The 17,339-nt window shown below is 41.5% G+C and overlaps 1 protein-coding gene across 4 annotated transcripts in view; it reads left to right on the forward strand.

Annotated features, from left to right (window-relative positions):
- The window catches only part of ric1 (RIC1 homolog, RAB6A GEF complex partner 1), a 201,169-nt gene that overhangs the window by 159,563 nt on the left and 24,267 nt on the right, over nt 1–17,339 (forward strand). For all 4 annotated transcript variants that reach the window (XM_068030703.1, XM_068030704.1, XM_068030705.1 and 1 more), the window contains 4 exons: nt 2,143–2,259; nt 2,481–3,209; nt 14,728–14,886; nt 17,090–17,226. In XM_068030703.1, coding sequence (XP_067886804.1) covers nt 2,143–2,259; nt 2,481–3,209; nt 14,728–14,886; nt 17,090–17,226 — 1,142 coding nt within the window. The remainder of the gene's footprint in view (nt 1–2,142; nt 2,260–2,480; nt 3,210–14,727; nt 14,887–17,089; nt 17,227–17,339) is intronic.

Raw genomic sequence — 17,339 nt, forward strand, 5'->3', positions numbered from 1 at the left:
TGTGGTATATTGATGATTTGGCCTTAAATGTGGGAGGCATGATTGGGAAATTTGTTGATGACACAAAAATTGGTCATGTGGTTAATAGTGAAGAGGATGGCTGTAGACTCCAGAATGATATCAATGGTTTGGTTGAGTGGGCGGAAAAATGGCAAATGGAATTGGATCCGGAGAAGTGTGAGGTAATGCATTTGGGGAGGGCAAATAAAGCAAGGGAATACATGATAAACGGGAGGATATTGAGAGGGGTAGAAGAAATGAGAGACCTTGGACTGCATGTCCACAGGTCCCTAAAGGTGGCAAGACAGGTAGATAAAGTGGTGAAGGCATATGGAATGCTTTCCTTTATTGGCCGAGGTATAGAATACAAAAGCAGGGGTGTAATGCTGGAACTGTATAAAACACTAGTTCGGCCACAATTGGAGTATCATGTACCGTTCTGTTCGCCACATTACTGGAAGGACATAGTTGCTCTGGAGAGAGTACAGAGCAGATTTACAAGAATGTTGCCAGGGCTTGAAGGTTGCAGCTATGAGGAAATGTTGGATAGGCTAGGGTTGTGCTCCTTAAAATAGAGGAGGCTGAGGGATGGCTTAATTGAGGTGTACAAAATTATGAAGGGCCTAGTTAGAGTAGACAGGAAGGGCCTGCTTCCCCTAGCAGAGAAGTCAATTACCAGGGAGCACAGATTTAAGGTGATTGGTAGAAGGATTAGTGGGGACATGAGAGTGGTGGGTGTCTGGAATTCACTACCAGGAACAGTGGAGGAGGCAGAAACTCTCAATTCTTTTAAAAGGTACCTGGACATGCACCTGAAGTGCTGTAACCTGCAAGGCTATGGACCAGGTGCTGGAAGGTGGAATTAGATTGGGCAGCTAGTTTTCGGCCAGCATGGACATGACTGGCTGAATGGCCTCCTGTGCTGTAATTTTTTTATGGTTCTATGGAAATTTGCTTTCTCACCAGATCAATCAGATGATTTGCTACTACAGCTTTCTCCTGCACCTTACCAGGACTTAAATATGTAGCTCTGTATTGATTTATAAAGTTGACAGCTCCTGAGATCAGCACTGATTTGTTGGAATTAAATATAATACTGCCTTTGATGCTCACTTCTGTAGCTGGAGACTCCTAGTTGACATTGAGCAAGTTGACTCCTCTGCCTGCTCCCTAGAGTCTGTGGCACGTTCAGTGATAAAGTTGCAGCAAAGTGCATTGGGGAGCTGACTGGCAAATCAGCTGTTGCAGTGGCAATTGCTGGTAGGAGGATCATGCTGACTGTCCAGGTCTTCTATTTTCTAACAATTTTGATCATCAAATACCTGATTGTGCATATAATTGAGAATCTGCTATATATGCAAAATGAAAGTGATGTATCATGATTAATTTTAAAGGAAAAATTCTGTGGATGTTAAATAGACCATTGTTGAACATTTTCCTTTTTAAGAAGCATTTACAAAGATCCTTGGGCCTCTTGAACTTCTCTTAGAAAACAATACAATCTATGGAATTGCCCTGTAATTCTAAAAGTAATAAAGGGAGATATTGGTATGCTTCCTGGTGGCTCAAGGTCACTCATTCCCTGTTTCTGCTTTAGAACTGCTGAATTAAGGCAATCCAAGTGCAAAATTCCGTGAGGTTTTTTTTCCCCATCTTCCCATCCTGAGTTATTGTGGGGTCATGGCAGGAAGGATTCTTGATTTTAAAAAAAATAGCTGCTCCCACAATGAAACTAACCAACAGTTCTAAATCATACATTGGATTGATGAGGAATGTCTGAGACACCAGTAACTGTACAGAGACATTTCTTTCTAACTAGGATGATGGGGAAATTCTGTACACTGACCTTCCCTTCAAATCAGTGGATTGAAGGTGAAGCCCTGTTAACTATTCAATCAGAAACCGTGCTCATAAAAGTAGTACTAAAATTGCATAACCAGTCCTTCTCCGCATTTTTTGGGATTGTATTAATTCCATCATAGTTGGTTATATGCTTCAAATTGTCTCTGACCCATTTGAAATGCATTGAGAAGGGAAACTGATGACAATTAATAATTTTATTTTCAATGTATTTTTGAATTGATTACTTGTAGTAAACGTTTATGGCTGTACTAGTGTTTTTTCACAATTTTTTTTCTTCAGGCCTCTGCTGCAGAGAGTATTATGCTTAATTTAGCAGGTCAGCTTATCATGCTCCAAAGGGATCGATCAGGTCCTCAGGTGCGAGAGAAGGATAGCATTTCTAAACAAAAAAAGTTGGTAAGTAAATGCACCAGAATAATTGCCAAGCAGATTACTAGGAAAACATTACTTGTACTTTAAATGATTCAAATTAAATTAAATTCACGAGGGTGTTTTTAAAATATTCTGAAATATCATTGGAATAGATATTTTTTTGCATTACTTTAAATGATCAATTGGTGCTACCTAACTTCTGTTATTGTTCTTTCTCGTGACAAGAATTTTGTTTTGTCTTTTAGCTCCCATTCTGTGCTCCAGTCGTACTTGCCCAGTGTGTTGAAAATGTATGGACTACCTGTCGATCCAATAAACAGAAGCGTCATTTGCTAGAAGCTCTCTGGCTTAGTTGTGGAGAAGCAGGAATGAAAGTCTGGCTCCCTCTTTTTCCCAGAGACAATCGCAAACCACATTCCTTCCTTTCTAGACGGATCATGTTGCCCTTCCAGATCAATATCTATCCTCTGGCTGTGCTATTTGAGGATGCCTTGGTCCTTGGTGCAGTGAATGAGACTGTGCTCTATGACAATTTATATGTGCACAACAATGAAAAAGAACCTTTGGAAGTTCTATTTCCTTTCTGTACTGTTGAGAGGACCTCACAAATCTACCTCCATCATATTCTTCGCCAGCTCCTGGTCCGAAACCTTGGTGAACAGGCTCTGCTGTTAGCTCAGTCCTGTGCCACATTACCATACTTCCCTCATGTACTGGAACTGATGCTTCATGAGGTATTGGAAGAAGAAGCTACCTCCCGGGAACCTATTCCTGACCCATTGCTTCCAACTGTGGCAAAGTTCATCACGGAATTCCCTCTGTTTCTGCAGACTGTAGTTCACTGTGCTAGAAAGACTGAATATGCCTTGTGGAATTACCTTTTTGCTGCTGTAGGCAACCCTAAAGATTTGTTTGAAGAGTGTTTGTTGGCACAGGACTTGGACACTGCTGCATCTTATCTCATCATCCTACAGGTAAGAAGTATACAGGCCAAATCATAAAGTAATCTTCATAGAAAAGCAGCCTTCAAAGCATTTGTTTTAGTTTTGTAGGAGAATTTTGTTATGAAATGTACTGTAATTAGAATGTTGAACAGATAGCAACATGCACTCTAAAATGTTGAACAGGTAGCAACGTGCAATGTGGAGAGAATCAAAAGGCTGCAATCCAAGCATGTATACAAGTTGCAATGTTTTTTTTTACGAGGAATCGATGTGTAGCAAGAGTAGCATTAAGCTATGATGTCCTACTATGAAAGCCAAAATCTCAAAGTCTTACTTTAATTCTGAAACCTCTAAGGAATAGAAATATATTTACAACGGTGGCGCAGCGGTTAGCACTGCAGCTTCACAGCTCCAGCGACCTGGGTTCAATTCTGGGTACTGCCTGTGCGGAGTTTGCGAGTTCTCCCTGTGACCGCATGGGTTTTCGCTGGGTGCTCCGATTTCCTCCCACAGCCAAAGACTTGCAAGTTGATAGGTAAATTGGCCATGCCTGCAGCTCCTATAGTTGATGCTTTTTCTTCTAAATTAAAACTGATTACAATTAGAAGTTTGATATTGGTTTTAAGTTAGTTTTTTTGCCGTAGTGGCTAACCACTGTATTTTTGTTCCACTTTATTGCATCCTTTTTATACCTATGTATCCCTGCCACAGAAAGAAGTAACAAAGTGATTCCTGATAACGCAGCCGGCCACTGACGTCATCAGGCTGCGCGAAGGTGCGCACATGCACAGACTGTCTCCTGCTCTCTGTGTGTGCGCAGCATTCCGGCTTGCCAGGACTGGTTAGCGCATGCGCTGATGACGTCATCACGTGATGTGTACATCTTCAGGCAACGCGCCTGGTTGGCCTCTGCGCAAGCGCTTTGTGTGTACAGCAATGCAACGCCAACGGGTATTCACCCACGTGTCAAGCTCCACTCACCCCCCCCCCCCCCCCCCCAGCTTCTTTCCTTGGCCGCTCCGCTCTTTTGGCCGCTCTGCTCCCCCCCCCCCCCCCCCCCCTCGCTGCTCTCTCTGGCCGCTCTTGCTCATTCAGCCGCTCCGTTCCGCTTGCTCCCATCTCTGACCCGCTCACTCGCTCTCCCCGTCTCCAGCCCGCTCCGCTCTTTCTGCCGCTCCCCACCCACCACCCCGGCCCGATCTGCTCCCCCCCCCCCCGTCCTGATCCGCTCCCCAGTTCCACCCCCCCCCCTCCACCCCCGTCCCGGCCTGCTCCGCTCCACTCCCCCCCAATTCCCTGTCCCCGGCCCTGGCCTGCTCGCTCACTTGCTCGCGCTCTCCCTCCCACCATTGTGTGCTGCCATGTGTTTAGGTTAGGTTGCCTTCGTGCGATTATTTGAGCAGTGCCATCTTTAGTCCTGGCAGCTGCCTGAATTCACAGACTGAGACATTTTAGTGGCACATGCTGCATTTGCGCATGTGTTACTGCAGCGCCACCCAGTGGTAACATTGTCAGCAAATGCAGCCAAGAAGTAATCCAGTCTGAATTGCGCTACTTTTGTAAATGTATCATTTCGATATTCATCTGTATACACACCTGTCAGTATTTGTTATTGAAACAAATTATGGAAAATTCTTGTGTCAGTCAGTTGACTATTTATATTGGTGCGCTTAGGGAAGAGTGGTGGGGTGGGTAGATGAGAGAGGAAAGGAGAGTTTTACAATCTGAGTCCATTAAAATTGGATATAAATCTCAAGGCATTGCTCAAAGAATATTTACTTTGGGAACTCTGGCAACTTCTGCCATGTATTTGAGTTCGGTCTTCACAAAGGAGGACACAAATAACCTCCCACTAACGTTAGGGAACCAAAGGTCTAATGAGAGGGAGGAACTGAAGGAAATTAGTATTAGTAAAAAAAAATAGTGATAGGGAAATTAATGGAGTTAAAGGCTGAAAAATCCCCAGGGCCTGATCATCTACATCCCAGAGTAATAAAGGAAGTCGCAATGGAAATAGTGGATGCATTGGTGGTCATCTTCCATAATTCTATTGACTCTGGAGCAGTTCCTACAGATTGGAGGGTGTCAAATGTAACCCCACTATTTAAAAATGGAGGGAGAAAAGAAACAGGGAACTACAGACCAGTTAGCCTTGCATCAGGGAAAATGCTAGAGTCTATTATAAAGGATGTGATAGCAGTACACCTGGAAAGCTTAGACGGGATTGGGCAAAGTCAGCATGGGTTTACGAAAGGGAAGTCATGCTTAACTAATCTACTGGAGTTTTTTGTACGATGTAACTAGTAGAATAGATAAGGGAGAACTAGTGGATGTGGTATATTTGGATTTTCAGAAGGCGTTTGATAAGTTCCCACATAAGAGGTTAGTGTGCAAAATTAAAGCACGTGGGATTGGGAGTAATATACTGGCATAGATTGAGAATTGGTTGACAGACAGGAAACAGAGAGTAAGAATATATGGGTCTTGTTCCGGGTGGCAGGCAGTGACTAGCAGGGATCAGTGCTTGGGCCCCAGCTATTCACAATATATATTCATGACTTGGGTGAGGGAACTAAATGTAACATTTCCAAGTTTGCAGACGACACAAAGCTGGAGGGGAAAATGAGCTGTGAGGAGGATGCAAAAAGGCTCCAATGTGATTTGGACAAGTTGGATGAGTGGGCAAATGCATGGCAGATGCAGTATAATGTGGATAAATGTGAGGTTATCCACTTTGGTTGTAAAAACAGAGAGGCAGATTATTATCTGAATGGTGATCGATTAGGAAAGGGGGAGGTGCAACGAGACCTGGAATTCCTTGTACACCAGTCGGTGAAAGCAAGCAATTAGGAAGGCGAATGGTATGTTGGCATTCATTGCAAGAGGATTTGAGTGCAGGAGCAAGGATGTCTTACTGCAGTTGTACAGGGCATTGGTGAGACCACGTTTGGAGTATTGTGTGCAGTTTTGGTCTCCTTACCTGAGGAAGGATGTTCTTGCCATGGAGGGAGTACAAAGAAGATTTACTAGGCTGATTTCTGGGATGGCAGGATTGACTTATGAGGAGAGATTGGGTCGACTAGGCTTATATTCACTAGAGTTTAGAAGAATGAGAGGGGATCTCAGAAACCTATAAAATTCTAACAGGACTAGACAGGCTAGATGCATGGAGGATGTTCCCGATGGCTGGGCAGTCCAGAACCAGGGGTCACAGTCTCAGGATACGGGGAATGCCATTCAGAACAGAGATGGAGAGAAATTTCTTCACTCAGAGGGTGGTGAACCTGTGGAATTCTCTACCGCAGAGGGCAGTGGAGGCCAAGTCATTAAATATGTTCAAGAAGGAGAGAGATATATTTCTTAATGCCAAAGGGGTCAAGGGATATGGGGAGAAAGCAGGAACAGGGTACTGAATTAGATGAACAGCCATGATCATTTTTGAATGGCAGAGCAGGCCCGAAGGGCCAAATGGCCTACTGCTCCTATTTTCTATGTTTCTATAAGGGACTCTTATCAAAATTTGCAGATAACACAAAACAATGGAGCATGCTTAACTGAATAGTTATTTGCTATGATCACAAGGAAGAGAGCCTTTAGTTATGAAGAGAGCGTAGAGAAACTGGTGCATGTTTCATTAGAACAAAAGATTGTGAAAACTGATGGAGGTGTTCAATATTATGTAGGGTTTTGATGTAAACAGGGAAAAAACTATTTCCACTGGTTGGTGGGAGGCTGACATAAATTTACACCAATCACCAGAAGTATGAAGGGGCGGTTAAGGGAAATTTCTTTATGCAGAAGGGCATTAGGACATGGCATTTCCCACCAGGAGGAGTGGAGGAAGCAAAACTCCATATACCTTTTAAAATAGAAGTGCATAAATATTTGAAAAAGAAAACATTAGAGGTATGGAGAAAGGACAGTGGATTGAAGCTAAATGGATAGCTCACTGAGATGTTAAAGTAAATGATGCTATAACTTTCAGATGTTTGCTGTGCTTTATAGGTTTGTCATTTAAAGATATGTTCTACACTACTCCCTCTACAACACCCTCCACCCCTCCACCCACCCCCCACCCCCCACCCCCCACTATTTAGTGATGTTATACAGTGAGAAGCAGAGCCATACAGACTAGGACGATCCTGAGTTTGAACCATGCTCATTGGTGAGTTAACTGATCTAAACTAGGGCAATAACTGGGTCATTACATATGGTCTCAGTGCCCCAGGTTAAATTGGAGTTAATTTTGATTTTTTTTTTATTTAGAGATACAGCACTGAAACAAGCCTTCGGCCCACCGGGTCTGTGCCGACCATCAACCACCCATTTATACTAATCCTACACTAATCCCATATTCCTACCACATCCTCACCTGTCTCTATATTCCCCTACCACCTACCTATACTAGGGGCAATTTATAATGGCCAATTTACCTATCAACCTGCAGGTCTTTTGGCTGTGGGAGGAAACTGGAGCACCCGGAGGAAACCCACGCAGACACAGGGAGAACTTGCAAACTCCACACGGGCAGTACCCAGAATTGAACCCGGGTCGCTGGAGCTGTGAGGCTGCGGTGCTTGCCACTGTGCCGCCCCTGATAACTGGTTGTGGTTTCTGCTCCTGATCTCTATGCAACCTCTGCTGGAAAGTACATATACGAGGACATTGAAATAGAACCATTTTGCCACCTGCCATCAAATAGCTTTCTGGTACTCAATGTGAGGCTAGTGTGTGAACAACTGACATTTTCGTATGGTCTTGAAGCCACCTATGGGGTCATACGCAATTAAGAAACCATGTCCCTGGGGAGGGGTGAAAATTGGCAGGCAAAGAACAAATGTGATTGAAGTAGCTCCTTGGTTAAATGCTCTGCCACATGCGGCATTGAGCTATTTTTACCAAGAAAATATAAAGTTTGATGTGGGGTTGGGTTAGTGAACTCAGCTGGCCACAGCAATCCAGGCTAGTAGATTCCCCCTATGCAGACAGCACTGCTGAAAATGCACTTTTGTGGGTCACGTGAAAATCTGGTCATGCTCAGTTGTACTGCCTTGGTGATAGGATAGCTTGTCACTGCTTGCTGTGTAGGCTTACTCATGTGGAGCATGAACAGTTGGACTGAATGGTCTTGTGAGTGTTGTAAATTGTATGTGATCTCATTGTGATATTGGACATATCATGATGTTTGTATAGAGAGAAGATGGGAGCAGGCCACTTACCTACCTGGTCAATCTGGATGTGTGGTGCAGGAACCAGAGGAGGAGACTTAAAGCATAGAAATTTATCAGTAAAATGGACACCTTTTAAACATTGGCAATTGTAAGGTTTTTTATATATATATATATATATATATATATATATAGGGGTAGAGATTCCCCTTTGCTTGCAGTTTGCAATCACAAATTGCTCCAGTTTTGCAAAAGGGAGTTATTGTTAAGGTTCTGCTCAATCTCATTTGCATAATCACAAACTTAAAATCTTCAGTGAATCAGTGCAATGAGGCAGATTTTTAGAATGTTTTCTCCTTGCATTAAAATGCATTCCCTGATCTGTTTAAAAGTGGTAACCTGATGCAGTTTTTATTAATACAGCAGAAAATGGGTTTGTCACAAAAGATAGCATTTTTAATTAGTGGCTAGTCCACCAGATGTGGAATGAAATAACAGAGAATGACTTTTTTTAAAACTGTACAGAACCATATACTAGTTATATTAGTGTGCAGTAATCAGTTTTTTAATTAAGGTGCGTAATAGTGCCCTTGCACCTTGTTTAAAAGAAAGCTTAATATGAAGAGCCTCCTTGTAGGGCATAAAATAGGCACAATTGGTAGAAACTCACCACACTCAGATTCAATCTGGGGGCATTGCCAGTTACATGGGTGGGGTCAGCTTCCCAGTGCTATGCTTTTTAAATCACACAAAATGGAGAAATTCAATTTGCGCTGGACGTGCACTTAAAATTTCTCAATCTTTCGTGCTGGATTGGCTGATTTCAGGCAACTTGTGGAAACTACTCAATTTTAAAATTTTATAAAAAATTATTAATTGTAATGTCAGAATGGTAAATATTTGTAAAACTGCTAGTTTGATGTGGCAATTCAATTACAGCTCTGTTTTGCTGGGGGGCAGGGAGGTGGGTTGAGGGTGTTTTATCATCTACAATCATTTCTTCCAGTCGCTTCTACTGAGGAGAGACACAGCCGCTGGCTTCTCCATCTCTTGCCCCCAGCCTGCCCAGCGCGCACTCCATTTTGCTAAGCTGCACTCCAACAACTTTTAGGTTCACGTTTGTCTTTGTTCCATACGTGTTGTCAGGTGGTATTTATATGGTGCATTATGTTGATTTTTTTTAATGAGATCTTTCTGAAAATAAAAGATTTAAATTTACATGAAGGGCTTGAAGCTCTTTAAAAATGACGCTGGCCATAAAATATAAATGATTGCTTAATTGGTGAGGGAGTGTTCATACTCTTCAATTCAGAACATTGCAAGCAAGGCACAGAAACATCACTGTGCTTGGGGAGTAATCCTTATTAGCTGCCTTCTTGAATCCAACTGAGTGGTCATTGAGTCAACCCCATTTTGTGGGTCTGGAGTCACAGACCAGATAAGAGTGGCAGATTTCCTTCCTGAAAGGGCATTAGTGAACCAATGGGTTTTTTTACAGCAATCTTGTAGTTTCATGGTCAGCATTTACTGATACTAGCTTTTTTATTTGATTAATTGAATATAAATTTCTCAGCTGTTGTGGTGGGATTTGAACTCCTTTTCCAGATCATTATTCCAGGCCTCTGGATTCCTAGTCTAGTAACACAACTATGTTATCATATCCCAAATTTAACATTACTTCTCTACTTTTCAGTTATATCTGTCTAGAAGTAAACCCTAGTGTTTGTTTTTGCTTTTTTATGGCCTTATTAACCTGTGTAGTGATTTGTGTATTTGAGCTCCCAGATCCGTTTGCTCTTCTATTCCATTTAGATTCTTATCTTATTTTCCAAGGAATATGTGACCTCTTTATTTTTCTTACCAAATGTAATACCGCACACTTATCTGTATGGGTATTCATTTGCCATTCTACAAGTTTTTTAATGTTTGGCAATTTATTCCAGTTCTCAGTATTATTGCCTGCAATTTGGTGGTGTGCCCAGTGACACTGTATGTATTGCTGTACAGACAGTTTAACTCATCGTTTAATAGCAATCCCTGTAACTTTATCAACCACCATATTTTTACACTCCGATTATTTATGGAATACAGGTTACTTAATTCAGGTTTTTGAATGAAGCAGTTCACCTCTATATCTGTTCAGAGATTAAGCTGCCATATTCTGTGGCAGAGTAAGCAGAATTTCATTGTGCATGGCTATTTTAGTGTGTGTTCTATACTACTGCTGTGATAGAATAAGAGCTAAGTGCATGTCATGAGACTTTTTAAAAAAAAAATTAGTATTTGTGTGCTTAACATAAAATTAGTTTAAAGTTGTGTTGACAAGCTGTGGTCTTTAGTTCAAAAATAAAATGCAATCAAGCCCACTTAAATGAATGTGATTAAAGAGTACAACATTTCAGAAATTCTCCATGCACAAATTTTTTCTGTTTTTTGAAATGTGTTCTGTCCCTGTTAAATGAGTGAAGTATTTAAACAAATAGCAAAAGTCTAGTTTTAATTTAAGCGTTGTCTGCCTCGCTAAAGCATAGGCCCGGAATTTGCTGTAAAAATAATGTGTGAATGATCTAAGCTGTTATTAATGTCCAAATTGGCCAGTTACTTCTCAGAATCACAATCATTACAGCGCAGAAGGAGGCCATTCGGCCCATTGTGTCCGCACTGGCTCTCTGAAAGAGCAATTTCCTCAATTCCATTCCCCTGCCTTCTCCCCATAGCCCTTCCTTTTCATATGACTGTCTAATTCCCTTTTGATTGTTTCAATTGAACCTGCCTCCATCACATCCTCACGCAGCGCATTAAAGACCTTAACCACTCGCTGCGTGAAAAAGCTTTTTTTATGTCACTTTTGCTTCTCTTACCAAATACAATGATGGTTCTCGATCATTTCACGAGTGGGAACAGTTTCTCTCTCTCTGCTCTGTCCAGACCCCTCATGATTTTGAATACCTGTATCACATCACCTCTCAGCCTTCTCTTCTCCAAGGAAAACAGTCCTAACTTCTCCAATCTTTCTTCTAACTTGTGGCAAGAAAGAGATACCCCGTGAATTGCATTGGTGAGATGCCGTTTTCATGAAACCCTTACCCTCCCCACGAGGTTCATAAAGTTGCTGCATTTGTACACTATTTGGCATTAAACTGGCCACAGTGAATAGCATAAGTACCCTTTTAATGACTTGATGATTGTTAATGACTCCCAATCAACCCCTCTGGTCCAGAAAGGGAGCAATTTAAACTGCTTATTCTCGTTGTAATTTCCTCTTGGTAAATTCTTCTTGAACCTTTTTGAATGTTAGTCTTTTCTCTCTGCCTAATCTTTCTTTCCCTCTTTCTTTATCTTTTTATCCCTGATTTGACGGTGAATTCACCCGCACTAGTTTACCCTCCATCTTAACCCTTTCTCTGACTATTTCTCAATCCTTTAATCTCATTAGTTAAAGAGATAGACTGTCCCATCATTCACCAAGGGCACAAATGCCCTGTTGCCCCCTCTGCACTATTAACCGTTTGCATTTCAAACAACTTGGAGGACAAAATAAAATTGAGCTCAAGGGAGTAAGGAAAAGCTTAACTATCTGGGCAGGCAGTGAGATGCCCCATTCCAGCAAATTCTGGCCCAGTGTGTTGAGCCCTTTTTAGAGTCATAGTCATGGAGAGATACAGCACCGAAGCAGGCCCTTCAGCCCACCGAGTCTGTGCCGACCATCAACCACCCATTTATACTAATCCTACATTAATCCCATATTCCCTACCACATCCCCACCTTCCCTCAATTCTCCCAACACCTACCTACACTAGGAGCAATTTACGATGGCCAATTTACCTATCAACCTGCAAATCTTTGGCTGTGGGAGGAAACTCGAGCACCTGGCGGAAACCCACGCAGACACAGGGAGAACTTGGAATATCCGCACAGGTAGTACCCAGAACCGAACCCAGGTCACTGGAGCTGTGAGGCTGCGGTGCTTGCCACTGTGCCACCTTTGTTAAGCAATGTGTTGAGATTTTTTTCTTTTGAACGAGCATTTTCGTCTCCATGTGAAAAATCGCTTGGTAACCAACATTTAAGAATCTCTTTAGCCTCCAGGTGCTCGTGCTCAAGTAGTTTTGGCAATCAAAATGGGATTGTTTGGGTGTGAGCACTGCTTCAGGTGCTAAAGCCTCAAGCTTTATGATGCTTGGAATTTACCTGTGTTTTAGTGGCATACAGCCCCTTTGGCAACAAAAACAGAAAATGCTGGAAATGCTTAGCAGGTCAGACAGCATCTGTCAAGAGAAAGAAAGACAGTTAATGTTTCAGGTCTGTAATCTTTCATCAAACTATCAAAAGTTTGAAATGCAATAGGTTTAAAGCAAGTGAAAGGGGGAGGGAGATGAAGAAAAAAGGAAGGTCTGTGATGGAGTGGAGGGTAGGACAGATTAAATACAAAAGGTTTCATGGTACAAAGCCAAAGGGAGTGGTAATGAGACAAGTAAAGAAACCAAAAATGTCTGGGTGAGATGTGAATGACAGGATAGCAGCCGTCTGAACACAAAGTAAGGGGATTGAGAAAGAAACAAGGTGGTGGGGGAGGGGGTAAAAGAACCAGCAAAAAAAAAGAACCAAGTGGGTAGAGGTTATGATCGAAAATTATTGATCTCCGTGTTGAGTCCGGAGGCTGTAAAATGCCCAATTGAAAGATGAAGTATTGTTCCTCAAGCTTGTACTGAGCTTCATTGGAACACTGTAGCAGCCCAAGGACAGAAAGGTCAGAGAGGGAGCAAGGTAGAGAATTGAAACGATAAGTGACAAAGGTCAGGATCACGCTTGCAGACTGAACAGAGCTGTTCCGCAAAGCAGTCACCCAGTCTGCATTTGGTCTCCCCAATCTAGAGGAGACCACATTGTGAGCAGTGAATGCTGTATGCTAAAATGAAACAAGTACAAGTAAATCGTTTCACTTGAAAGGAGTATTTGGGGCCTCAAGTGCAGAACTTAAATATATACGTTATAATGAATCACATGATATACAGTTTCAGTTATCCATAACAATTGTGTGACCAATTTATAGCCCTGTTATTTCCTTTCCATTGTTGGCTTCTTGCCAAGCCTGGTACAATGTTTAAAACTGATACTTAAAGAAACATGGTTAAGTGAATAAAATTATTTAGAAAATCATTATTCATTTCACAGTTTTTCACTGTACTGGTATCCTGATTATTGTTGGTTTGCTCAGTTTTAAACGAGAGTGCAAAAAAAAATCCATATTTTGCTTACTTTTCCAAGTTTAGCATGGCGAGGTCTCTGAGAACATCTTTAAGATAAAGAAAAAAAGTTCCCTTTGGGAACAATTAACCTTAAGTGTCTGTGCAATTCTGTAAAAAGTATGGTTTTTTTTGGTCTTGCCTAACATGCCAGCTTTATTTTGCTGAAATTTCTAATACATTTTAATTGTTCAGATGTAGATGCAGTGGTTTTTGTCGAGGTTCATCCCAAGCAGCTCTGTAACACAGGAGTCTGTGCTCTACGGGCTGTTCCCAGGGACGCACACCGAGACAAACATCAACTGCTGCTGGAGGACTATCAATTCGGTGAAAGACGCCCTTTGGTCTGCCCGAAACCTGCTGGTCTTCCAGCGCAAAGAGTTGTCCACCACCGAATGTTGCAGACTGGCACATTCCAAGGTCCAGGACTACGTGCTGAGGGACGCACTAAAGCTTGGGGCAGCCGCAGCAAAGGCTCAATGGGGAAAGACCACAGTGTAAGGTTCCCCCACCAAGCTGGACTGAGGGGCTGGATCCATGGAAAACCCCTCGAACTGTATCGTTAATATTTTCATTTGCTGTAAATGTAAAACGGTTTTTGGCATGACAATTGTGAAATGGAAGGGTTGTGAAGAAACTCATGATAGTATAGAAGGAAACTGATCTCCCTTGCAATGTTTGTATTTTTTGGTGCTGTTTGAAACCGTTTGGCAATGTAATTTTTGCAGATTTTTATGAATAAAGTATATTTTGGAAATAAAAAAAAAAAATTTTAATTGTTCAGATGTAGGACTATAAAGTATAGAAATAATTTAGTGTGGAGTCCTCAAGATTGGGCATCATTTCTGATATGTTGATTCCAGTGAAATGAACTAGTGCTGTCCTGGATAATCTATTGGTCACAAGTACAATAATGGAAAGCATTTGGAAAACGCATTGTCAAGCAATAAGTTAGATGAAGACCTCTTCATTTCAATGCATGTCCAAGATAGCTAACCAAAATAGAGGTTTGTTCTGGAAATCAGGCACAAAAATCAAATTAAGTTGCCCCATTGTAGAATCTGATAAAAGTTTGAAGCAGATATGAAGTCAAATCTACTGAAAGATTAAATTTGATTGTTTTTCTTCTGGTAGAACATGGAGGTCCCTGCGGTTAGCAGACAGCACGCAACACTGCTTTTCAACACAGCCCTGGAACAAGGAAAATGGGATCTTTGCCGTCACATGATCCGTTTTTTGAAAGCCATTGGTGCAGGAGAATTAGAGACTCCTCCACCCACTCCTGCTACTCAGGTACATGGGAAAACAGCTCATCTTTCAGTGTGCATCAATACAATAATTTTCCCTCCATGTTACCAGCTAAACTGTTTATTCACTACATGTAGCTCTGTCATTACTGCAGTTGTACTATTCTATACTGTCATGTGATGTAAACTTTACAATAACATCTAATTACAAAAAAGTAGGATGAAGAATTCGTTTGTGTAGCCTTATAGCTTGAGGTGCTATATTGCTAGGGACTAACTTAATATTCAGAAGAATCAGCTGCTATCAATTGTTTTAAATTTGACAATATCTGACTAACTCAATCACAGTTAGTGAACAAACTCCTCAAGCTATATTTTTATGCTTGGCACTGTAACTTGAACCTGGGCTATGGCCCAAGCCTATTATTGCCAACCATCTAGTGTCCTTAATTTTCATATCTAAGTTATATAAATAAAAATATAAAAGCAGAACATTGTTTTTTGGGCTGGTTCACAGTGATGAGTGCCGCTCATGCCGATAAAATCACGTCAACCTTTCCACGCTCTGGGTACTATCTTCGGCTATATTAATGACTTAGATGAAGCGACAGGGAGTAATGTATCTAATTTTGCTGATGATACAAAGGCAGATGGAAAAGTAAGCTGTGGGGAGGGCGCAGAGAGGCTGCTAAGAGATAGACGGATTAAGTGAGTGGGCAACAAGATGACAGCTGGAGTATAATGTAGGGAAGTGTGAAGTTATGCACTTTGGTCATAAGAATAGAAAAGTAGAATATTTTTAAAAAGGTGTGCAACTTGTATGCATTGATGATCAAAGAGACTTGGGTGTGCTTGTACAAGGAATGCAGAAAGTTAGCATGCAATTAGGAAGGCAAATGGCATCTTGGCGTGTATTGCAAGGGGATTGGAGTACAGGAATAAAGAAGTCTTGCTATAGTTGTACAGGGTTTTAATGAGACCACATCTGGAATACTGTGTGCCGTTTTAGTCTCCACATTTAAGAAAGGATATATTTGCATTGGAGGCAGTACAGCGAACGTTCACTAAATTGGTCCCTGGAATGAGGGAGTTGTCCTATGATAGGCTGAGAAAATTGGGCCTATACTCTCTGGAATTTAGAAGAATGAGAGGTGATCTCATTGGAACTTAGGAGATTCTGAAGGGGCTTGGCAAGATAGACACTGAGAGGTTGTTTCCCCTGGCTGGGGAATCCCAGAACATGAGGACACAGTCTCAGGGACCGATCTTTCAGGACTGAGAGGAGAAATTACTCCACTCAAAGGGTTGTGAATCATGGAGTTTTCTGCCCCAGAGACTTGTGGATGCTCTATCATTGAATTCATTCAAGGCTGGAATAGACAGATTTTTGGTGTCTCGGGGAATCAAAGGGTGGGAAAGTGGAGTGCAGCCTAAGATCAGCCATGGTCATATTGAATGGTGAAACAGGCTCGATTGGCCATATGGTCTACTCCTCCTATTTCTTGTGTTCTTGATCCCAACTATTTCCTTACAGCTTAAACCATGGAAAAAAATGTAGATTGTATTTAACATTGAGAATTAAAAGTTCCTACTTTTGACCAAGCTCTACTATACAGTAGAACCGCTCTTAAGTCATCCGCCCAACCACACATCGCAGGTTGTAGACTTGGATGGTGGACATGAGAAGGTGATTGCATCTGATCCTCAGATTGCATTTAATATAGTTATAGTAACTACTGCAAAAACAGTGAATCAGAATGAAACATCAAGATATTTAAGAATCCCAAAGGAATATAGTGGTGACTGCAAGTCGCTGGGGATTTAATGTTTTATTTGGATTATTTAAAAGAATTAGCTGTTCAAAGCCTTCAGCATGCCGATGAAACACCAGATGCCTGGCTGTCAACTGTTGCTATCTTCTTTTGCTCCACACACTCGTGCTTTTTTTTTATTTTGTCAGGGGCCTTTATTCCCCAGGCCCCCTTTATGTGCATTTTAAATAAATAACTTTATTAAAAACAGATAAATAAAACAAAACTCATATTAACTGTTGCACAGTATATACCTTAACTTCCAACTCAAAACTTCCAGCAGTCAACTTAAGTGAAAAGTCCTACCCAGTGCAAAACTAGAAATATTCAATTTCTACTTGTTTCCACGTGGTGAAAGGTATCAGTATAAAAGATAACAGAGCGCACTGTTTAGATAGTTTTGAACTTAAAGTATTGTGCTTTTTCATTTTATCACAGGAACCCAGTTCATCTGGCGGCTTTGAGTTCTTCAAACATAGGAGCATTAGTTTTTCACAGACAGCGGAAGGCCTCAGTGCTGGTAAATTTAACCTGCAGAAGACATTAAGCATGCCTTCAGGGCCATCAGCCAAGAGGTAGCCATGCTATTTAATTTTCTAACTAAATTCTGGTTCTAAGCAGATAATGTACATCGTAAATCATTGGTTGTTTGACTTTGCTTTATTAAACTAATGGATTACATTGGCCC

The sequence above is a fragment of the Heterodontus francisci genome, chromosome 4 (assembly GCF_036365525.1).
Source record: "Heterodontus francisci isolate sHetFra1 chromosome 4, sHetFra1.hap1, whole genome shotgun sequence".
Taxonomy (NCBI): domain Eukaryota; kingdom Metazoa; phylum Chordata; class Chondrichthyes; order Heterodontiformes; family Heterodontidae; genus Heterodontus; species Heterodontus francisci.